Below are 24,510 nucleotides of genomic sequence, written 5' to 3'. Positions count from 1 at the left end.
TGAGTGACGCCAAGAAGAAATGATGGATCTCTACGTTCGTGTGTCAGAATTCTGGATGAAAGCGACTTAAAGACGGAATTCTAGATCTATGAATGTTTCTAAACAATTCTTGATCCCTACAAGAAGGGATTTTTATTATTATTAAATGCCTGATAAAGAATTCTGGATCTACACTCAAAGTGACATTTTGGATCTCTGGGTTTCTATAAGAAGGAATTCTGGATCAATGAGTGACTACAAGGAGGAATCTTGGACTGATCTACTCAACAATTAATTCTGGATTGATCAAAGGTGGCTCTAAGAAAGAATTCTGGATGTATAAATGACTCAAAGAAGTCATTTCAAATCCCAAACTGTCTACAAGTGTAATGATTTCCGGGTAAACCGGATAGTGGATCCCGCAGACGGTAAGATTAACAAAATTATTCTTACACACGCGGGAGTAACAACACAAAGCGTTGGACGAAGCCAGGAGAAAAACTATTGACAAAAGTCGCAAGGAAAGAAAGCAACACAAATACACCCGAGGGCGATAAAACCGCACAACGGAAATAAACAGAATAACAAAGACAAACGAGCTGTACAAAGCGGAGAAACTAAAGGCGACGTGGGAAAAACTACACGTGGCGATCAATCACTCAAGCGTAAAGCTGAGGAAACAAAAAACGACACACAAAAAAAGGACTCAACGCGCGGATGCCAAAACACTCAGGCAGGAAGCCGAGGAGACAATAACTTCAAACTACGGATCAAAAGGACTCACGTGAAAACTGGAAACGAGGAACGAAAACTGCAATAGGAAACACTTGAACGAGGACGTAACGAGGTCAAGACTCCAACAGGGAGGGCCGGCAGTTCCAGTCTTTACAAAGCGTTGATTAGGAATAGGAAACAGGTGTGGCGCAGGAGGACACGCCCCTCTGCTCAATCAAAGACTGAAACGGAAAAAAAACACACCACACTTGAGTGCAGAGCCATGACAACATGACTGAATTCTGGTTCTACAAACAATTACAAGACGACATTTTGGATCGAGAAGTGTCGATAAGAGAGAGCTTTGGATCTAAAAAATGACTACAAGAAGAAATTCTGGAACTCTGAGTTCATAGAATAAGGAATTCTTGATCCCTAAAGTGACTCCAAGAAGGGATACTGGACCTCCAAGGATCTAAAACAAGGAAATCTGGATCAATGGGTGAATCCAAAAAGGAATTCTGTATCTATCAAAGAAGCAATTCTAGCTCTCTAAGCGTCTAAAAGGCGGAATTCTGGTTCTACAAATGAGTACAAGAAGGAATTTTAGGTTGACAAGTATCTAGATAGAAGAAGGAATTCCGGGTCATTTTTAAAGGTGGCTACGAGAAGGAATTCCGTAAGTGTCGATAAGAAAGATATTCCAATCTCAAAATGATTTTCTGGAACTATATGTTGAGGGTCCGTAAGTGCCGATGAGAAGGAGCTCCAAGTCTCTTCAAAGAGGATATCTGGGTCTGGCGAGATCCGGTCCTCGAGGGCCGGAGTCCTGCAGGTTTTGGATATTCATTTTTCCATTCTTCAACACAGCTGATTCATGATCAGCTCATCAGCAAGCCTGATGACGATCCTGTTAATTGGAATCAGCTGCAGTTCGAGTAGGGAAACCTAAAACCTGCAGGACACCAGCCCTCCAGGACTGCGGTTTGCCATCTCTGGTCTATCAGAAGGAATTCTGGATCTATAAATGATTACAAGAAGTAATTTGGGGTCTATAAGTATCTATAAAAATGAATTCCAGATCTCCAAGTGCCTACAAAGAGGAAATCTGAGTCCATAAGTGTCTTTAAGAAGATATTCTGGATCTATCAGTGTCAGTAAGAAGGAACTTTGGATTTCAAAATGACTACAAGGAATTCTAGATCAATACGAAGGAATTCATGATTATGTTAGCATTAGCCAGTTGGCTCAGGCGAAGACAAGGTCCAAAGGTCTGGAGTTTAATCTCTTAAATTCTGCCTCCATGTTTGTTATTTGGCGCTTCTGAACTTCCTGCTCAGGATGAGTTCTCCCTTTTGGAACCCCCGCATGTGAACATCAGTGGCCCTTCATGGAGCCGTCCCAAAATTACACAAGAACACAACTTTTACATCAGCTCGCGACACACAGGACTTGATGTTCACTTACTCACATTTGCAGGAGGAAGGCGACATGCAAGCGCGCACGTGTCGTGTTGAAAAAGTGCAGCTGCCGCCGTCTGTTTATACGTTGACGCCAACATTGAGAACAAATGCGTTTGCAGCTAATGAGGGCCTGCTTACATAAGCGTACACTTTCATCAGGTGACAAAATGATGCCAAGCCAGGGAGAGGGACTGAATTTCACATAAAGGATAGGCTGCTGACTATTTGGATGCAATTATGTCATCAAATGTAATAAACCTGTAGCCCTTTCATGCACGAATTGGGATTAACATTACATAAGGATTTTTCGCGATTTTTTTTTTTAAGATTCGTTCAACTTTTGAATAGCTGTCCACTCTAGTGGCCACTGTCCCATGAAATGATTATTTTCTCCCAGGTGATTAATATGTTTGATCTATCAAAATGCACACTAACAACTATTGGGTCAAAAAAAAAACAAATTGGGTGAGAAAGGGGCCATACCAACTTTTTGGGTCAAATAAATAGCCCAAAAGTTACAAACCATTTATTTTGGGGGGTTGTCGCCAACAATTTTTGGGGTTGGTCATTTGACTCAACATTTAGGATTTTTTTATTTAATCTAATGGTCCTTTTTTTTTTTTTTATCCAGTTTGGGTTATTTTTGACCTGTTTTAATAAATGTACACTATCTTACATCTACTCACATAAAATGAAGAGTAGGGAAAAAATTTAACTCATTAGGACATTAAACCGAATTTAAAAATAACATTGTTACATTTCCTCATCAATCAAAATAAACCCAAATAAAATTAAAAACATGAATATGGAAGTGAATACAATTATTTAAAATCCTACATCTATTTATCAAAATATATATATATATATATATATATATATTTTTTTTTTTTAAAGTTTCATTAAATCTACAGAAAAGTAAGAAAAAATGAACATATCTATCCTTAATTTACCTCACTGCATTAATAAAGCAGATCTAGCTATCAAAATAAAATGACCAAAATTTAATGACATTTCATAAAGAAAACTACATTAAGATATTGACTTCCCTCACAGGATTCATAAATCATATATATAAATAAATAAAATTAACATTTTAAACATTTCTAATATGTCCAGAGAAAAATGACATTACAATTAATAATCAACTAGCGATTATAGTAATTAGCCAGCAAAATAATACAAAATGATACAAAATAATTCTACACTTATTTTATTTTTTTAAAGCAAGTGCTTGTGAGAAAAACACCCCAAAAACAGAGCGTACATGCTACGCTAAACATGCTACATGATCCATAATAATGTAGGATTGCACCACAACAACAAATGTTTTTTTGTAAAAAAGAAAAAGCAAAATCTATTTCGGAAAACTTGCTCTCAGTGTTGCTCTGATTTCTAATCCAGGCGGCCGAGGCCCAATAATTACGACATCACCGTGACAAAGGTTACATCAATGCACGCGACCGAGTGCCAACAAACACATACACACACGCTGACGATACCTCCCCCAGGGCATCCTCCTCTCAACACGGGCGCCAAATTAGAGAAGAGCCCGCGGCAGCAATTCCCGTAAATATTGACTGGCTTTCAAAGCGTCCCCGGGGAAGCGTTGCATTAAGTCGCCTTCAGCTAACAACGCCGGCCGCGGTCGATACGCAGCGGTCGCTAAGCTAACAGCTAGCCCCCACTCCCGGAGGGCTCCTTGGGAGGTGAGGTGTCGTTAATCTAATTAGCAGCCGCGGGAAGGTAAACGATGGGGAATTTCTCCGGAGGAACATTTCCGTTTTTATAGGCTGGCGAGTAGCAAATGAATAACCGTCGCGGGAAATCTGCCGTTAGCGTCGACCCTAAGCGATGGCGTCACGCCATCCGGTGCGGCTAATTAAAGAGGGATTTCCTTGTGTCGTCGGCCAATTGGCCGCTAACGCTTCAGGTGGGCAGCAGGTGTGGCCACTAAAAAATTATTTTTGACAAACTTAATTTAAAGTGTTGGAAAGTCGTCAATGAGAGGTCACGACTTTTTGTGGGCTTTTGATTGACAGATGAAACCGCTGGTCATTATTATTATTCAGGCCTCGCTCTGTGTTTTTAAATGAAAGTTGAAGGTGGAAAATGTCCACACGACCATATATGGGCACAAAGTCATTCAGCACATAAAGTGCATTTAAAAGCACCACAATTGGTCTATTTATTTATCAGCTGTTTTTCGCACTTTTGAGTCGTGTTTAGTCACCAGAAAGCTTCCATGCGGTAAACCGGCTGCCATTTTGCAGACACTTGTCTCGCCACTCCGTGGGCGTAATGAATCTGCCAAACAACACGTCCTCATTAGCTTGCGAAAGTAGCAATATGCCGCCGTGGTTTTTTTTTGGAACACTTGAATGTTTTGCTTGCTGATCAATCCTGGCAACGCAGGAAAACACCAAGAATCGTCTTGCTGGCTTCGAAACACAAAAAGAGCCTCAAAGTACTTCACGTGTCACCAAGATCAACGACTTCCGCTGGTCAGCAGGCAAAAACCTCTGGCTCAGATCTTTTCCTGGTCAGCCAATGCAGAATCTTCACAGCAACAAAACAGCCCCACTTCGCTCATGGCCACCTTGTGCTCCATCCGAGCAGTAGAGGAGAAGTGGCAGTAAAAGAGGCCCAAATCCAAAGGATGTGAGGTTTGGCTGTTTGGTGTTTCATAGAGAATGGAATGCAGTATGAGCGCAAACATAATTGTGTACAGTTGCTTTGGACTTAGAATACAAGAATAAGCTTGGGCAATGAGCCGCATGCTGCTTCACCAACATACGACGACCATGCTTGGTACCCCCAACAAAAAGTAATAGAGAAATGTAAAAAAAAAAGAAAAACAAAACACTATTTTTACCATTTTTTAGGGCACGAAAAATTATTAGGGAAACAAGAAAAATGCAGTTTTATGAAAAACAATCTCATTTTTTTCAGATACGTTCTGGTAAATTTCCATTACAGGCACCTGACCAATCAACAGGCAGCTGAGGTCGGTGTTCTGTTGATCACAATAGTAAAAAAAACCTAACAATTGTCATAGCGAACGCAGCAGTGACAAACGACTTGCTGTCGCTTCATTTTCCGCCCGCATGTCGAGGAACATTATCTTGACCGGAACCGAATAGTTCTATTATCGGAATAAAACAGGGCTTGGGGGAGGTCGGAGGTGGCCGAAGGGGAAATAATGAGTTATTTCATGGCAGCGTGAGCTTAAAGAAACATTTAATTAGAAAGTGACGAGTTCGCGCCACCTTTCTTTTTTCTTCACCGCAAAAGACGCCAATCAATGATCCCGAAGAGGCCAGGGGAAAAAAAAAATAATAATTAGCCGCCCACGTCGTCACGTGTCCCCGCTGAGGAAAGACAAGGAGGCGCTAATGATTTGCATATTCCCGACGCGCCGACAGCGGCCTTGCCAAATTTCACTGGGTTTTGGCGTGTGGGCGGCAGGTGCTCTCTGCTGTGACAGTTGACTCAATAAATCACTCATAATGACTCACAGATGACATTTTTTTTAAGCAAAAGGAGGGGGGAGGTGGGAGACATCTTTTAACACATTTAATTTCCCCACGTTTTGAACAGATGAGAGCACGTGTGAACACAAAATGAGGAAAAAACTTGTCCGGCTGTGATTGAAGGCAAACACGAGGCTGAATTGTCATCGCATTATCATCTGATTGTTCTCTGTGAATTGGTTTTTAATTTTTTTTTTTATATATTTATAGTCAAACTAATCTTAAATAGAAGATAAGATGAACTCAGGCAGTCTAAAGAAAGACAAAGTAGGCTAAGCTAAACCATAAAGAAAAAGCGAGGATAAAATCAACAAAGCTAGTATGACAAGCTTTGTCGAACAAAATTAGGCTAAGATTGGCTCAAATAAGACCATCAGCTAAGATGTTTTCTTGAATTATAACAAGCTATGCTAGTAGAGTTTAGCCTTGTTTTTCTTATCTCTGCTTTCCCTATTATCTTACTTTAGCCTATAATTTATTATATTTATAAAAAAATAATCATGTTAGCCTATCTTAGCTTTCCTAATTTTGACTCAATACATTTTAATAACGCTTTTTGTATCTTACCCATTTCGATTAGACGTAGCAAAGAAGCCCAAGCTACATCAAGACAAATTAACTAGCTAAAATGCTTTAGCCGCTTTAGAATTATAACAAGCTACGCTAGTAGAGTTTAAAAAGAGAATCTCAGATCATATAGGTTAAGGTAAACTAAGAAAAGCTAAGATAAAATGGTTAGCTAATCGACTGGGTAAGATACAAGGAGCTCTACTAAAATGTAAAAAGTCTAAATTAAGAAAGCAAAAATAGGCCAACATCATTAATTTTCATAAATCTAATCAATTTTAGGCTAAAGTAAGATAAAAGGGATAGCAAGGATACGTAAAGCAAGGCTAAAAGAAAAGTAAGTTAGGAGGATTAACTAAATTTGTGAAAGTATGAAATATTAAAGCAGACAGCTTTGCACAAATAAAATAAGAACATTTCTAACATATTTCAACAAGTGACCTCAGAACGGCTAGGCTAAAAATAAGGTAAACTCAGAAAATAAGAGAATATGAAATGAAATAGGAACAGTGACCACTCGAGGAGAGCTTAAACCAAGTTTAAGGAAGATAAACAAGGCTAATCTGTGAGCTACGCCACAGAGGCGCCGAAGATGAAGTAGCATTTAGGCGAGCGTAATGTTAGCATTGCTCCAGCGGGCCCTAAAGCAGAGTTACACACGGAGGCAGAGGAACTTCTTTATTTATCGCCGGCATAAAAGCCAGGGAGGCGTGAAAGGTAATAAGGGCGCGGGATGGAGGACGAGGAGCGGGATAAAACACACATGGCACCGCCACCACCGCGCCATTCACGCTCATTCCACAGCCGTTCGTTAGGCCACAAAAGCGCCATCGCAGCTGCCACTTTACCACTAACGCAATCTGCCTCCACAAATTTGACAGCGGAAAAAAACGGACAGGGGAAGGGGGGGGGGGGGGGGGGTCTCTGCTGAGGAGCTGATTAAAAGAATGCTAGTAAGATGTGTGAGTTTAAACGGTAAAGGCCAAACATTTAAGATAATGGTAAAGTAAGATAAATTCAACTAGGTGTGAAAAGCTATGATTAAGCTAGCATAGCATGGTTCTAGGCTAGGTTAGGCTAACATATGATGATAGCTTGGATAGAGTAGTACAAACAGCTCGGCTAAACTAGGCTAAAACTAAGCAAAGCTAGACTCGGCAAAAGATAAGGTTAGGATACATTCACCTTGGATAAATTAGAAAACTTAGAAAATAATATCTAGACAAAAATAAGACCAACGAAGGTGGACTAAAATATGCTAAACTCAACTTGACGATATCAAGTCGTAAGATTTGAAAAGCTCGGCGAAAGGAAGCAAACGCACCACAGTCGAGGAATCCCTGATTTAGCAAAGCTAAGCTAATAGGCCATTTTGTGACATCGCGAGGTGCAGCGTGGGATCGCGCTGTCGTCCTCGCTGGCTGGGATTAGCGTCAAATCCTCGGCTCCTGTAACACCCTCGGCGGGGAGCGCAGAACCTGCCGTGTCGGATGCGTCCTCGGCGACCGCATTCATTCGTATGGATTAAAAAATAGCCCAACACGCACATCGAGCTGTCTTGACATCGTGAACGAAACTCTCGCCGTCTGTTTTCTTGTGTGTGTGTGTGTGTGTGAAGGCGCCTCCGCTCCCGCTGCCGCATCTTGACGTCAATTTGGAGGCGTGCCGAGCATCAGATGATGTGACGACTGGAGCGCGGCCATATTTGCGTCTTCTGTCTGCCGCTGTCCTCCCCCGTGCGGATCCGCTTTGATCAGACGTGCGCGCACACATGCACGTGTCTATAGCGTTGCGCACTCTTTTGCCATGATATTAATTTTTGGGTGTTCCTCATGACTGCACACTTAAACCCAGCCCATCGTTCACATTTTCCTTTTGAAACCCTAATCCCGTCCTGAGACCGTACTTCGAAACCCGAACCAGGCTTGCAACCCTACGTTAAAACCTGAACAATTTGAAAATCGACTTTGAAACTTTAATGTGGTCTTAAACCCCACATTTGAAATCAAAACTTGGAAGCGAAATTTGAAACCATAACTTGAAAGTAAACCATGACTTGAAATCCTATTTTGAAATTCCAGGCCTACTTTGAAACCCAAACCCAGGATTGGAACCATACTTTAAAAACCAAACCTGACCACATTTTGAAACTCTACTTTGAAAGCCTAACCCTTGTTTGAAACCCTAACTTGAAATCAAACCTTAACAATAGCTTGAACCCAGGCTTGAAGCTCTTACTTGAAACCCAAAACAATGTCAAATCAAATTTGGAACCCTGAGCCTGGCTGGCTTGAAAACCGACTTTGAAACCATAACCTGTCCTTGAGAGCTCCTCTCGATAGACACGATGCAAATTGTTTTGTTTAAAATCCTAACATAAGCTTCAAACCCGAACCGTGTCTTGAAACCCGACTTTGCAACCCCAACTCCGCATTGCCGACTTTGCGAACGTTGACCTCCTTTTAGCGCCGACGCCGCTACCTTGCCGCACTCGATTTCCAAGGTGATAAATGTTTAAAGCTCGGTCTTGTTTGCAAAACGTCTTCGTTTAGATCAACGACATAATAAACCTCCGCCGGCAGATTATGAGTAACGACGGCGCTCCGGCAGCCCGAACGCCGTATTGTTCCCTCGGCCATTCAATCATTCATCAGCGGAAAATAAGCAGCGGGGAAGAAAACGTTTGCTTGTGTGCGCCTGCCAGCTTAAAAGGAGAACAGGTGGATCGACATCAAACGCTTGGCGCATTTAAAGGTTTGCAAAAAGCTTCTTTAACCGCGTCGCCGTGTTCTGCTTTTGTGAGCGCTATTTTTGTCTATTTAGTGCTTGTGTTTGGGAGGCTAACTTTTGATTAGCAATTTGCTTCGTGTGACTTTCGGTTGGTTTTGTGACGGCTAATCAAAATTTACCGCCATGCTTTGCCCACACGCAATAGCAGAAATTCAAATTGTTTACAATTTTGCACTGCCCGTCTGTCTGATATATTTGGGTCAAATTTGATACATCAAGTTTGCGTTTGAAGGACCCCTGCAAATGTCCACCATTAAATACAGTATTATATCAATGATACAGATTGTCCTGCAATGCTGCGTTCGAAGAAGACGGGAAGTCTTGTAAACAACAAAGATGGCTGAATCCGATCAGTTGATTGTTGTTCTGGTTAACACAAATCAAGTTTCCATCCAATTGTTTCGGATTTTTTAAGCAAATTTACTGAAAATGCGCAAAATGGACATGCGACTTTTGCCCGTTTCCATCTGTTCTTCTTTTCCGAATATTGAGAGGGGACTCCGCCGCTGTAGGTGGCGCTATACACCCTAGGGGTGTGATCCACCAGTAATTTAAAAGAAGAAGAAGAAAACCAGGAAGTGACTGCGCTGTGCGATGATGTTGTATGAGTTTGCTTTTGTAATTTTTCATATTCATTCATAGCATTTCTTTTTCCATCTAAAATTGCATTAATATTTGCTTTTTTAATTAATTCCAAAACAATTTCAGTTTCGTCATCCGCCCCAAACATACCTTACTTTATCGTGCGACATTGCTTTAGGACTACAAACGTACGTGTGATGTAATATGCGGTCAAAACGTGCGACGTGTATCCTGTCTTGCCGGCGTTTATTCGCAAAATCTGTTTCCATAGCCAAAATGTGCTTTTTCCTTTTTTTGATACGCTTCAAAATCCAACCTCTCCAAGCATAAAAACCTTTTTGCAAATCTTGGGCCCTTTTTCGAATTTCTAGCGTTTCCATTCGGTTTTATTTTCGCATTTCTTGAAAATTGGAATAAATATGGGTGGATGGAAACCTCACTGCAGTCCGACGAAATCATGTGGGGTTACGCACAGTTACTTTTTCCGAATAACTAAATGAATGTAATAAATAAATAGATGAATGAAATTCTAATCGTGTTTTGCGTCTTTCGCGGTCTTTGTCTCTACGGGGTTCGCCATCGTCGAGCAAAGTTCGATTTCAATTTCACGAGTTCAAAGTGGCGTTCCCAATTGTTGGTGTGAAGTCGGACTTTTTCGAATACGGCAGCAGATGACATGAAGCAAAATGGCGTCAGCAGATGAACTGTGATAAATTGTTTATTTCAAAGCAAACGAGCAGAAATCCGTTCAACGTTTTCCTGCAATCTCACAAACAAAGAGCGACGAGCTCAAGCGAAAGTGCAACTGTGTCGGACGAGGAGCCCCGAAACGGTGAGAAGACATCAACGCGATTGAGTTGGAAAGGAAGACCGAGCGAGTCTTGTGGGAGGAATTATGTGATTTATTTTTTGGGAGGGGGAGCTGGAACGTTACCTCGTGTAGCCGAGCCCCAGCGGGAGGCTCGTCTCTACCTGTTGAGTGTGACGCAACGCAGCCCCCGAGTGGAGTAAGGCGCTGAAAATGGGAAGCAACTGAATGAAGTCCAGACGAGAAGACGGCCTCCGCGCGCGGGAGTTTCTTGGCCCGCTCGCTTTGACGCGCGTTCATCGCCAGGCAATCGTTAACATTTCATATGTGCTCTCCTCGTTATTATGAACTCGGAAGAGTTGAGAAACAAAACTTCAAAAGGAGTGGACGTGAAGGGAAATCAACGGGAAAACAACTTCAAGCCCGACTATCCTGCCGTGAAATTTGAAAGCCTAAACCTGACTTTCAAGCGCACTTTGTGACGCTAACCCTGACGTTAAACGAGGGATAGGCGATTTGGGTCCGAGGGCGTTTTCGGCGTCTCCTGCCTGCAACCCGGGCGCTTCAAATCATCGGCTCATCATTACGTTCTGCAGGAGCGCCTCAGCTGTGTTCGAGGAGGGAGACATCAAAAACATGCAGGACTGCGGCTCTCACGCCTGCATTAAAGCCTAAACGTGACTTGAAACCCTAACCATTGTTTGGAACCTTCCTCTGAAATCCACATGTGATATCCAAAACCTTACTCATTTGAGACCCTAAACATGAGTTACTTTAAAATGCTAGCCTCATTTTGAGTCCCAAACCCTTGCTTGAAACCCTACTTTAAAACCCCAACAGTTGCTTTAAGACCTGTTTTCAAAACATAACCCGGTTTGAAACTAAAAACGTTGAAAACCTAAACCTGGTTTAAAACCCTGACCCTGTTTACCATCATGCTTGAAACCTTCACTTCAATCTGAAAACCCTACTTTGAAACCATAACCCTGGTTTGAAACACCAACTTAAAGCCCAAACCCTTCCTTGAAACCCTCACAGTAACCCTAAACCTGGCTTTAAACCCTACTTCATACCTTGGCTTGAACCCTAACCGTGTCTTGAAACTTTACGGCAAAACCCTCAGCATATTTTCAAACCTTACTTTGAAGCGCTAACCTTGCGCGTTGCGTTTTAAACCCCACATTTGAGACGCTACCTCGACTACTGCTGGAAAACCTTGTTTGAAAGCATAACTCTGATTTAAAACCCCACTTTGAAACCCTAACCGTAATCTGGAACCCGAATCGGGCACCCCCACCCTTCTGTATCAAAGATATCAATAAATGCTTGAAAGGCAGCCATATTTATCAATATTGAGCTGAAGGTACTAGTATGCTCTTAGTCCTCACTAGTAGGACAACCTGGCAACGAGTTGGACAACTACATACAATACTAGTAAGGTCAAAGTGTGTACTAGTTGAAAACCGTATGCTTCTATTACGCTATTCTAGTACTATAGGCGACATTATGAAATTCTACTAGCTAACTAGCACTTCACTCATAGTACTAGTAGCATGCACATGTCAACTAGTGCACATTTGTGTCTCCCTAGTAACATGTAGTTCTCCCACTAGTACGGCAAAGTTGTCTTGCTGATGTGTAGAAATGTCATGTGGTAGAAAGCGCCGTTGAAAAATGTTCCAAATTCGCGGTCGTTCGACGAGCGCGCTGAATTCAAGCGTAACGCAAAATCGCTCCGCGACTGCACTGTGACACAAATCAAAACAGCAAAGAGGAAAATCACACGTGTGATGTTTGGACCCACTTGAAAACAGATGACAGGCCCCGGCGGAGGCGTGCTGCCGGGCCCCCGAAGGCTTTGGCGCAGCGAGCGTTCGCCCTCGCTGACAAACGGCAAACACATTTGGCCCTCGGCCACTTTCCGCCGTGATTTACGGAACCCCCGCGCGTGCCACCTGCTCATTATTTCCGCCTCCCACCTTCGCCCGACATGACAGCTTTCCCGCGCCGACAAGACGGCGGCACAATGGGCCGGCCCGGGTAACGGCCCTCGCTCTTGTTTGTTGTCGTCCGCCCTGTCAATCACATTTTAAGTCATTCGGAAATCCCTTTCCTCTCCGGTTTCTTCACACATAAAAGCGCATTTCTACAAGTGCAGTTTCTTGTTCCATGGTCACAGTTTGCCTCCATAATCAAATGGCCAAATGGCTGCTTCGAACCAGAATGGGCTTTTGAGACTTTTTTGTGGGTCTACTCGTGATAGACACGCCTTCGGGGGCTGGGTTTCTTTGTAACATTTTAGAGGGCAATACTGAGCCAAAATTGGTGTTTTAAACCAAAATGGCCGACTTCCCATGTCTTTTTGGGCTTGGCTTCTTGAGACTTTTTTGTGTTTGTTGTCTTGACATGATAGACATGCCCACCAATTCTTATATTGCTGAGTCAAATTTGCTTTAGGGGCTAGATTTTTTTATAGGATTTTGATGGTGCTACGGAACCAAAATGGGAGCTTCAAACCAAAAAAGCCAATTTCTTGTGTCATTTTGGGTATGGCTTCAAGACTTTTTTTTGGGGGCGTCTACTCATAATGGACATGTTTATCAAATGTCATGTTGCTAAGTAAAACTAGCTTTCAGGCATAGCTTCTGTATTAAATTATAAAGTGTGCTTTGAAGTCAAAATGGCCACTTCAAATCAAAATGGCAGACTTCCTGTCTTTTTTGGACTTTCTGTCTTTTTTCTGTTTGTTTGTTTGTTTGTTTGTTTTTAGCAATTTTGTGTCAGCCATCTGCCTCGTATACATAGTATAAATTGGTAGCAATCGGGGAAAAAACAAGGATGACTTGTTCTTTGAAGAACCCCTGGAAATGGTCTTAAAATGGCTGCTTCCAATCAAAATGGCAGGACCGTCACTCAACCATGTGTCAAACTCCAAAATGACCCCAAAAAAGGGCCGCTTCAAAGTAAAATGGCTGACTTTGAAATTGGAGGTGCGTTGACTGACATGATTTGAGTTTGAAAAGGCGAGCAGGAGGAGGAGGCCGTTACGTAAAGCGCTGCGAAGAGGCCCGCCAGGACTGTCCAAAGCCGGAGCGCACAGAGCCGATACTTTGCTTTGATGTCCGGCCAATGAAGCGACGAGGTACAGCTGATTCCCGTCGGCACGGGATAGAAGTTCAGCCGTGCGGAACGCTCCGCCGTTGCCCTCCTCGGAAAAGTCAAAGGAACGATCGATGTTTTCAAGCAAATGTTTCAGCGGGCGCCGTTGAGGTAGAATACGAACACGGGCCTTTTATATAGGAAGATAAAATACCGTACTTTAAAAATGATTCAATTAAAAAAAAAAACTGCTCTTAAAGAATACATGTAAAGGTATTATATAATTAAACATGAAATATAACTGAAGTGTACTTAAAACAAGTTTGAGCCAAAGTAACATCACGCACATTGAATTCCGTGATTCTTTTGCAAACCACTAGAGGGAGCCCTCATGCGGCACTTTGAGAAACGACTGCTCTGTGGTACTTATGATCACGATTACATTTGACATGTCCAAATAACACGCAAATACAATTTTTTATTTATTTTTTTAAATGGTGGTATCCTTATATCTTCGTTTCGAGGTTATGAACGGTTTGCATTAAATTTATTTTGTTTATGTAAACAAGAAAATATTTGAAAAATATTATTCAAATAATTGATCTTGACATTTTTGTTACCAACGTGAATTTAACTAATTTTATCTAGTTGATTAAAATAAACTCAATTTAAATATTTTTCTTGCATTTAATTATTTTAATTAAAAAAATATATAGTTTTCATTACACCAAATCACTGAATTTTGATTTAATTTTAACAAATAATTTACCCCCAAAAATAATTTATGAATTGTTTTTGAACATTTTACTGATTTTTACTCTTTTAAAAATTACTCTTGGCACGTCAACAACCACATTTTTGCTAATATATCTGCACGCATTAGTCATTCAATTTTTTTTAAATTCATGAAAAATAAATATTTTAATCACGGGGTGTGCTTAATTTCTTTTATTTAACCAAATAAAAAAATATATATTGAGATAAGCATTGGTTTTATGTTGAAAATTTCTACGGTGCTTTTCAGGAAGCAATGGGAGAGGGGGGAAAACATCTACTCGTATGTATTTCATATACACATACAGCAATATAAATAATTTGCATGTGTCTTTTTAATGAGGGAAAGAAGAAAATCTACGCCTCAAAGTGACAAAAAAGCCACACGCAAACAAAAAATTCACATTGATGAAAACCTCTTATACACTAACATGAATGTTTAATAGATTCACTCCAAGGCCGCTCGCGTTTATTATTTAAATGACTGACTAGCATGTTAGCCAAGCGTGCTAACTGGACTTAATGCACTCCAGTTTATGAGCAGAATAACTCATTGTTTGTGGAGCGCGCCGACATGTTATTAGCGTTGTAGCATCGTATACGCTCATTTGATGCGCGGCCTGCAGGGGCCCCCGCGCGCATTCACAGCTCACCCGCTCGCCCCCCCCCCCCCCCCCTGGCTAGCTCGCCAGGGGGATTGGCCGCGCAAATGAATAATACACGGCTCCCGTTTCATTTAGGAAGATGCCGTAATGAGGCACGTTTGTACTTGTGTTTCGGAGGGGGGGGGGGGGGCGTGTTGTGCCATTCAAAGCGGCGAGTTGATGCGTTAAAGCCAGTAGAAGGGTTGCTAATTGAGCAGAAAGTTGTTGTTTTTTCTTTTGCGCAACAAACAAATGCTTTGCGCTCCACTGAGGCGGATCATAATGTAGCGTGCTAATCGCGTAAAAGCTCGTCACAACATTTTTGGAGCGAAGAAAAAACATTTCACTAAGCAGCACAATGTCTCAAGATTACTTAACATTAGGCATGTGCAACCACGCTAAAAAACGATTCAAGGATCGTTTAGGTAGGTAGATAGATAGATAGATAATATTCAAGTGTTTACATCTTAAAATGATGACTTTCACAGCATTCCTAGAAAATCACAATGTCCCATCACTGGTGAGCTATTTTCAAAACAGTTCCAGTGGCTGCACATGTGGTACTTGGGGGCCACTGCACTAAAAACATTATTTTTTTTAATAAATAAATAAAAACTCCACAAAGGCCGCAATCTGAGTTAAAGTGCATCGGAAACTTTTTGTATTCTTTTTTTTTTTTTTTTCGCACTACGAACAAATGCTTTGCACTCCACTGATGCGGCTTGTAATGAAGCATGCTAATCGCGTGACTGCTGGTCACGGCAGTCAACGTTTTGGAGAGAAGACAACATCAGTTAATTAAGCGGCACAATGTTTCTATTTGGTGCTGTTGTTGGAGAAGACTGAGGAGACGTTCACAACCCCCAAGACGCGTCCAGACTGCAAATGACTCGCCATCACTGGCTAATTTCGCTACTTTTCACCAAATTGATGTATGCTTTCATTGATGACGGGTATTGTACTTTATAAAACATACGGTAATATCATCGTTAAATGTAAAAAGCTTAAACATCTTGCTTTCATGCATTCGTTGTTACATATTTCAAGACTTGTAATGCTTTTTTTGGTCCAACTTTAAATCCAGACCACCAAGGTAAAAAAAAGAAAAAAAAACTTTTTATTGGGGGGGGGGGGGGGGGGCTTCCCAATTAAAAGAGCAAAGATTGACTGCACTTTAAATCAACACCGGTACTGAACTAATGACTAATTTGCACCTTTTGTGGGTACACGGTCAAGTTTTACGTGTTGGGCTGTCATTGTTCTTTCACAGCTCCCAAGCAAAGCAGACAGGAAAGTTAGCGGCGATTAAACTTCGCTTTAGCGAGCAGCCAACCATAAAGCAGCCATATGCAAATTTACTGGGGATGGATGGAGGTTGTAATAGTTTACAACCAGCATTGCGATTATGACCACACATTTGGCCGGAGAACAGCCATCAGATATATTCAGTGTCTTATACTGTCCATGTTTAACAAACAAATAAAGGTATTTGTAAAACCTTGACGTACTGTTCGGTTGTAATACTTTTTAACAAGTAGAATAGCACTCTAAAGTACGTAGCTTTAGTTGACTTTAAAAGTCAGATTAAGGCTAACAAGAAGGCGAACGAGGCGAAATGGCGACTCCTTGTCCTCCACATGAGGTGGCAAATCAATTTGAAACCAATAGGATGAGGGCAAATTAAAAGTTGTCTTGGTTTTATTAGTAAAAAGCAACAGCGGGAAATCTAATTGAGGGGTAGACGAGAAATAAATGGATTTGAATTGTAAATGTAACAGCATTAGAGACGCTAAACAGACAACTGCAGGTATTCTCAGAAAAGCCGCACTGTGAAATTTCAAGTATCGTTTGTAGATTGGTGGCAAAGAACCGACAAGAAGATACGACGAGACACACAACGCAGTTTGGTTGCTTGATGAGTTGTGTTAGCATTAGCATTCGCATCGCCGCTCGTGTTGCGGCTCGGAGATGGCATTGCTTGTACAAAACATCCGAAAGTCGTTACATCAAGCGCTCTTCGCTTTTAGAATTCATCAGCTTCTTTAGATCCTACATTGGCTTGTTAAAAGTAGCAAAGTAGAACGTAGACTATTTTTGAAGTGTGTTAGCATGAGGACAAGTGTTGGAGTTCAGAGTTGAGCAGCATGACCATTTAGCACGCATTAGCTTAGCTTCTTTGTTTGTGACGATGGGTTCATCGCATGTCCCTTAATTGCATAGTTCCTACTCGCGCCACGCTCCTCAAAACATTTGATCAGCATAAGCGCTAGTGTTACGGTTTAGATTTGTGTTGTTGTTACTTGGACAAACTTGATGTTATAAAACATAAATGTTCTGGCAGGCTTATTCATTTTGTAACCATATTGTGATCATATAATGGCTGATTTAGCATTAGCATCAGTGCTAATGTCATTGTTTAGTGTTTTTTTTTATGGTGCTTGTACAAACAATCAACATTTATGTTAACACATGATGTGAGGACACTGGTTTTCTGTTAGCATTAGCATTAAGCACGCAACAGCTTCAGCTGCTTATATCGTTCATCACTAATCAAATTTTGTTATCACTGAGGCTTAAAAATCAATTATATCCTGTAAAAAAAAAAAAAAGTAGAATAGCACACAATAGAATGAATTTAGCATTAGCGTATAATTTTGTTAGTTAGCGGCGCTACTTCCCGGTTTATGCAAGTAGTTATCAATAGAGTGTACCGGTAACCACTGTTACCGACAGCCGAAACTGCCTCAGTGCACTTTTATTTAATCCTACTTAGCTTTTTTGAGAAATCTGTGAAATTGGAAGAGTCACATTGAAATTCACACAGTGTCCCGGCAGCACTGAGCCCCGGTGCATTTTACAATAGCGGTCTAATGAGGTGGCAGAAAAAGAAATATTATGTTGAGAAAAAGACCTTAGTTATTCAATGAGTAGCCTCCACATTTAAAGATTATTTTGTGTGTGTGTGTGTGTGGGGGGGGGGGGGGGTAGAACTTTAGGCTGATGGAATAGAGACGGAAAAATAAGCCCTTCCTGTGTACGGAGCTCACAAAATCTCAGTTTAGCTAGCAAACCATTAGCACTAGTGTTACGGAGTTATGTGCAGTTTGTGCTGTGCTTGGACAAATAATCAGACATGTTAATGACTACAAAGCCACTTCGGTTAGCGTTAGCACTTAGCATTTTTAGCTTGTCTTTGGCGCTAAACAAATGTGAGTTTACCGCTCGCTGGCAGATCTCCTACTTTTGAGGTTTATGACAGCAGACTGGACACCTGCTGTGTTGTATTAGCATTAGCATCGGTGCTAGTGTCACGGTTCAGTGTTGTGTGTGTGGTGCTTGTACCAATTGACCACCAGACAATTCGCGTCTGTTAGCATGTTAGGTTAAGCATTTAATATTAATTTTCCTAACATCTATAAATTGTGACTATAAATAATTGGTTTGTATAAAAACATAAAGTTTTCACACAAAGGTCAGTTCTATTAGCATGCAAAATCTACTCTTTGTTGTGGTACTTCATTTGTAAAGTTGTCCACTGGATGGCGCTACTTTTTCTCTTATAAAAGCATGCAGCAACTTGACATGGTTTTACTGTTAGGTTGTATGATCTCACAAATTCTGTTAGCATTAGCATTTATCCCATAGATTAGCTTTTTATTTTAAGTTGACATTTCAGAGCACATTACTGAATTTGTATATTTTTCTTGGTGCGTTCAAAGCATCAGCAACATTTCACAAGGTTTTGCTCTTGCAGAATACAAACAAATTCTGTTCGTATTTAGCACTCAATTGTTTATCTTTTTAGCACATGGTCATTTCTTAGGTGAACATTTCAATGTTGGCTACTAATAAAAGTTTAATGATGGTCACAGTTTGATGGATAATTTCTCCTTCCATTATCTCCTATGGCGTCTAAATAGCCAAAATATGACGCACCCAATGACACCCACACTCAACCGCCACCCCGCCCGCCCGTCGATTCCTCTTTCCGGGCTGGTTTGTCGGGCGGGTGTGATTTTAATCTCCACTTGACACCCTCTCATCCGTTTAATCCAAACATCTGTTGGCGAGCAAACAACAACTTCCTGCGCTGCGCGCCATTAATTGGACGTAATTACAAAAACCACGCGCTGAAAAACAAACCGCGCTGCTGTTTGTTTTCCATGTCTGCAAGCCTTTCTCTCTCTCTCTTTTTTTTTTTTTAGAGGGAGAGAGATTTTATTTTATTTGGATCTTGACAGCGCTCAAACTGAACGAATAGCGACATAGTGCCCTCCAGTGGCAAATACCTGAACTGTTGTTTCAGATGTTTTCAAGTACTGTACCTGTTTTGTGTTGTGGGGGTCATGGCAGTACTGAATTGTTGTTTGGTACTTTTTTTCGTGGCATAAAAACGCCCTGCAGTGTACCAATTTAATATACATAAACATTTTTTTAAAGCTGTTTTTAAAAGTGTATCCATTCCAAACTCACCTTGTTGGTGATAATTGCATGCACCTGGTCTCTCTCATGAGCTGCAATGTTTGTGTGCTTCTTCTTTTTTCTCTCTCTCACCTCCCGTTACGATCCCATAAGGGCTTGACAACAAAAACAAAAACACACAACTGTATACTGCTCCAGTGAACAACACTACAAGATACAACACACTCCTTTCGAGCTGCGTGCTACGGCGGCGCTAAAAGCTAACGTCCATGCTTCCCATTACCTTTGTGGGACTACCGCCACTACCAAAATGGCTGCCAGAAAGACGTGTCTGTCAGTCTCCAACACTTGATCACAATTTACAAGAAATTATCAGTTTATTGTTTACATACAAACATGAAGAACATAACTCTAATTCAGATGCAGTCGTATTTGTATAAGAACAATGGATTCGACACAATTCAAAAAATCTCTTATTCATGAGCCCAGATAGAGTTAATAGACATAAATAGATACAGTAGCTGGCTAGTTTAATGAAATATTCAGGGACAGGCATTTTGGAAATATCCTGCGGTTGTTTTGTGAAGGGAAACTGTGAGTTCTGACTGTGTCTGAAGGTCAACAACATTAATGTGATAATTAGAAAAGAATTTTTTGGATTAACTCTGTGATTTCAGTGTGTCCCTGAAGGCAACACACCAGCCTTATAAAATGTCTTACTGACTAAAAGTGAGGCAAAACCTAATTTTGTCGTCAAGTAAAACTGTCTCCCGGCATTTAAACATTCATGAAATCTGAATTTAATAATTTTTTTCCTGTGTAAATGATCATGAAAAAACATTTTAATTGTGGTAAATTTGTCCTTTTTTTTACTTATTCAAATTGAGAAAATGGACTACAATAAGAGCATTTATGAATTCATGAAAAAATTTTACAATAACTTCCTTTTTACATTTTTTAATACTAAAAATGAGGGAAATGTTGAATTTTTGTCACATTAAACACAAAATCGATGATTTTTTTTTTAGTGATCATGATCATGAAGTGATTGTCTTCTTTCGTGCCCGAGCAAAAGTGTGCATGTTCTCCTGCTCGGCCAGTCCACATGGTGCACGTTGAGCCCTTGCGGCTAACTGCTCTAGCAGGAGTGTAACTGCGACAGGCCGACATTTGTCCACTGGAGGTCACTTGTTCATGTAGGCGGCCACGTCTTTCTCCAGATTGTGAGCGAAGCGATGGTTGAGGAAGAGGAGCTGGCCTTGAGGAAGAAGCCGACTCAGCAGGACGTCCACCCGGCTGCTCTTCAACAGCACCTGGGAAATTACCACAAAATAGTACATTTAAATATATGATTTTTGCCAATTTTAACAGATCAAATGTCAGCTGATTAATCAGTCAGGCTCTAATTTCTGTACTCTTGCCATCTTAAGGCATCAACAGGAGAATATGGGTTAGTTTCACCCAAAAAAGATGGCAACTCGAGTCGCACGTCACTGTCTCCACGAATTTGTTGTAAATATTACAAACCCACAAAGTCCGCTCACCTCACTGCCCTGCCCCAGCATGTGCAGGTGCTCGAGACAGTGCCTGGCGAGGTTCCGGAGCGTTCCCTCTGCCAGCAGCAGGTTCTCGTGGGGCTCGCACAACATCACGAAGGACAAACAGTTGATGGCCAACCAGAGCGTGCTGACCTCCTGCCAGTAGGGGTCCCCGCCGCGCAGCCTCAGCACGCCGCTGTCAGCCTCCTGCAGGGCCAGGGCCTCCTCGCCGGGCAAAGTCTCCACCGGGGGGCCCCCCGAGGCCTCCCGGCGCAGTGAGACGGCGCTCTGGACCTGCCTGGTACCAACCGGACAAAAAGACAAAATCACCATAGTTCATTAACGGCCTGTGCGTATTATAGGAGCGTAAATAATAATAATAATTTGAGTACTCAACGTACTTTTGTTATAAAAAATTTTGTTTAACACAATGCAGAAAATTTGACCAAAAAAAAGAAGTTTTTTCTCATGCAGATGATTCACTGTTGTGTCAAACTACCGCAGTATAGCGCCAACTACCTCTGAAGAGAACTTTTTTCTTTATTGCTGGTTGGCATCAGCAGCCTCCATGAGTACCCAATACCATATAACAACAACAACAATATTAATAAGAATACATAATACATAAAGGTGTGGGAGAAATACATGCATGAATATTTTTTTTTAAATATATAAACCGATCTAATGTATATGTAAAAATGTATTGATAAAAAAAATACAGTGATATGCATTTATAAATATATATATTGAATTTAAATAGTATTAATATACTGATTAAAAGTATTAATACAGTTGAGTAGGAACAACTTGAACTAAAACAGTAAACTATTGTTAAAAATATGATTTTATGAATAATTTACTGAATTTTAACAATAAATAATATAAATCTGAATAAGTATTTAATAATGGATGAAAATACGTGGAGTATTAATTATATATTGATTAAAAATTAAAAATTAAATCAGTATATAAAAACCATTACAGTAAATAACATCTATCATATTCATATAATCAAAAAATAAAATTGAATACAAATCAAAATTAGATTTAAAAAAATAATTACAAATAAAATTATGGATGAAAAATAATAGAATTGTATTTAAAACAATGAATAATTAGTAATAACGTGAAAAAAAATAATATACAAACAGCAACGAGATAACTGGAAAGCGATCCTTATATTTTGACCTGTCGTTTTGTTTTGTTTTTAAGCGCCAAGTAATGACGTCACGGTGACGCTGTAGTCAGCGTCCATGTGGTTCTGGTGGACCATCATAAAAGGAAGAATCCTGAAGAATCACCACCGACGTACCGGGCCACCAAGGCGAGCTTCTCGGCCGACATCAGTCGCCTCTCGTCGGCGTTGAGCTGCAGCTGCTGGCCGCCCTGGAAGAGCGCCTCGTCCGCTCCGAAGACGCGGGAGTAGAGCACCCTGCTCTCCCCGGGAGCGAGCGCCCCGATGGGGCACACGGTGTGGATGACGAAGGCGACTACCATGACGACGACATCTCAACAAGAACGAGGAGGACGCTAATGCTCTTGTCAAGCTAGGCGACTCGCTTCCGGGTTTGATCACATGACCAACTGTCTGCTGCGCTATGTCATTATGACCACCAGATGGCGCCCATGGATCACGACCATTCGACATACTGCTTACCAATGGTCGATTTGTACTGTTGAAAAAAAATGGAAAAAATTATCCTAAATTGTTTTGCTTTTTAAATACACCCAAAATGACAAATATAAGTGAATATTTTTTTTAAACATTTTTTAATTAAAAACTAAAAAACGAAGAACAACAGTTAAGATATTGTCAAAAATCACATTAAAAAGTATTGAAATAAATAAAATAAAATAAATACATGAAAAATAATTACAAATTTTAGGAAGAAACACTTCCAGAATTTCCATGATTCAATAATTTGATCAAGATTTAATGACAAAAATAATAATGAAATATCAAATTGAATGAAGTTATCTTCATGTAAAAAAGAAAATAACATTTTTAAATGATTATAGCGCACTGAAGTGTTTCATTTATTTATGAAAGAACAAAATACGTTATTTACAATTGCTTATCTTGTCATTTTGGTTGTTCTGTTGCTTCTATTGTAAATTGTCAAAGGTCAACATTTACAGGAAACAATACACACATGACGTCAATTTGGATTAAATTCATCAAGTAACAATAAAAGTGAACAAAGCTTCAAACACATCAGTATAAACAAGACTTGACCTTCGACCTTTTGGGTGTGTTTGTCTTGTCAGCTACTATTGCATTTGTTTACAATTTGTATGTGTGCAGCTGCCGTTCTAACACACTGATTGGCCTCTTGTTGCAGGATCAGCGCGCCCGTCGGCAAAGAGAAAACACGAGCGGCGATTTGTTGACATTCCCTCCGCCGTGCGCTTGACCTCTCGATCCAGATAACAGTCGACGATTATGCACAATCGCATCTGTCGCCGTCCCCCTTGACGTCTTCAAACGGGTGTTGGACTCGCTTTGCAGGTCGGCCACAGCAGACGCCAAGCGCGGTCATCAAATAACAACAAAACTAAGTACAAATGAGCATCAGGACCAAATAGTCATGCATACAACGGTTGTTTTGTTTTTAATCAACATAAATGGAAATTACCTCATTGTGCTTGCCAAGGGAGCTAATCTATGATTCAAGACCTACCTGAGCTCAGTTTCTTCTTTCTGGAGCTCTGGTCTGGTTTTAAAGAGTCAAGATGACCTCTCAGACCAATTCTCTGTAACATCACTTTTGCAAGCATATGTCATTTAAAAGCTGTGTGACATGGGATACATGTCATTTTTACACACCTGAGCATTATCTCTAATTAAAACAAACTCATTAAACGGGCCCGGACAAAAATGAAGGTGCCCCGAGAAAAGAATGTGACAAGAAGGACAATTGAGGTGTGAATCACAGGTCTGCTCAAATTTGTCACTGTGCTGTTTGGTGACGGGTAGAACACACTAAACATGGACCAGATGAAAAGAATGAGAGAATTATCTCAGGAGATTAGAAAGAAAATGATAAAGTCCATTAATAATGAAGCTAACTAGTTACTTGCTAGTTATAATGAAGTGAATTAGTTACTAACTAGCTACAATCTAACACAATAAAGCTAGCTTGTGACTAGCTAGCTATACACAAATTAGTTACTACTTGTAATGAAGATAACTAGTTACAAACATAGTCGTGATTGACTTAGTGACCAACTAGCTAGACAGCTAGTTATAATAAAGCCAGTATAATTTCTTACATTCTATTTCCCCCTATTTTTTTTTCATGTCTTCATTTACATTCAAGTAGTATATATATTATACCTAACTTTGAGAGATTGGTACATTATTAGTTAAATTATATATTTTATTTTTAAATTATATACAGATTTAAATTATTAAATAAATTTAAAAAATCAAAGTCGTAGTTGCTTTTGTTTTAAATGCAAAATTCTGACCATATCAGAAGTTATCACATTTCACAGTTAAGCAGTTTTCTGCACTCTATTGCAGCAAACCTTAAGAAACAATTGGATCCCTTTTTGTATTTAAACATATATTTAAATTAAATAAAAATGTAAGTAGAA

At 40.5% G+C, this 24,510-nt stretch overlaps 1 protein-coding gene and 1 long non-coding RNA gene across 2 annotated transcripts; one reads left to right on the top strand and one right to left on the bottom strand.

The window, feature by feature from the left end:
- Positions 1 to 19,730: 19,730 nt before the first annotated feature.
- ap5s1 (adaptor related protein complex 5 subunit sigma 1) lies at positions 19,731 to 22,481 on the bottom strand. Its single transcript, XM_086095066.1, has 3 exons — positions 22,223 to 22,481; positions 20,917 to 21,208; positions 19,731 to 20,685 (listed from the first exon to the last, which is right to left on the bottom strand). The coding sequence occupies exons 1-3, from the start codon at positions 22,405 to 22,407 to the stop codon at positions 20,557 to 20,559; spliced, it is 606 nt and encodes a 201-aa protein (XP_085951192.1). The 5' UTR covers positions 22,408 to 22,481; the 3' UTR covers positions 19,731 to 20,556.
- Positions 22,482 to 23,028: 547 nt separating this feature from the next.
- Positions 23,029 to 23,828, top strand: LOC147162635 (uncharacterized). The gene is made up of 2 exons (XR_015097166.1): positions 23,029 to 23,160; positions 23,253 to 23,828. It is a non-coding gene; the product is annotated as an uncharacterized LOC147162635 (long non-coding RNA).
- Positions 23,829 to 24,510: the final 682 nt, after the last annotated feature.

Source organism: Leptonotus elevatus, chromosome 14 (genome assembly GCF_054856555.1).
Source record: "Leptonotus elevatus isolate MCC_2025b chromosome 14, RoL_Lele_1.0, whole genome shotgun sequence".
Taxonomy (NCBI): domain Eukaryota; kingdom Metazoa; phylum Chordata; class Actinopteri; order Syngnathiformes; family Syngnathidae; genus Leptonotus; species Leptonotus elevatus.
This window is presented reverse-complemented; position numbering and strand designations above follow the sequence as displayed.

Excerpts from the sequence above, each read along its gene's own strand:
- ap5s1 (XM_086095066.1), bottom strand. The coding sequence starts at position 22,407 with ATGGTAGTCGCCTTCGTCATCCACACCGTGTGCCCCATCGGGGCGCTC. Across the intron at positions 21,209-22,222 it reads AAGCTCGCCTTGGTGGCCCG|GCAGGTCCAGAGCGCCGTCT; the intron begins GTACGTCGGTGG and ends GGTTGGTACCAG. Across the intron at positions 20,686-20,916 it reads TGCTGGGGCAGGGCAGTGAG|GTGCTGTTGAAGAGCAGCCG; the intron begins GTGAGCGGACTT and ends GTAATTTCCCAG.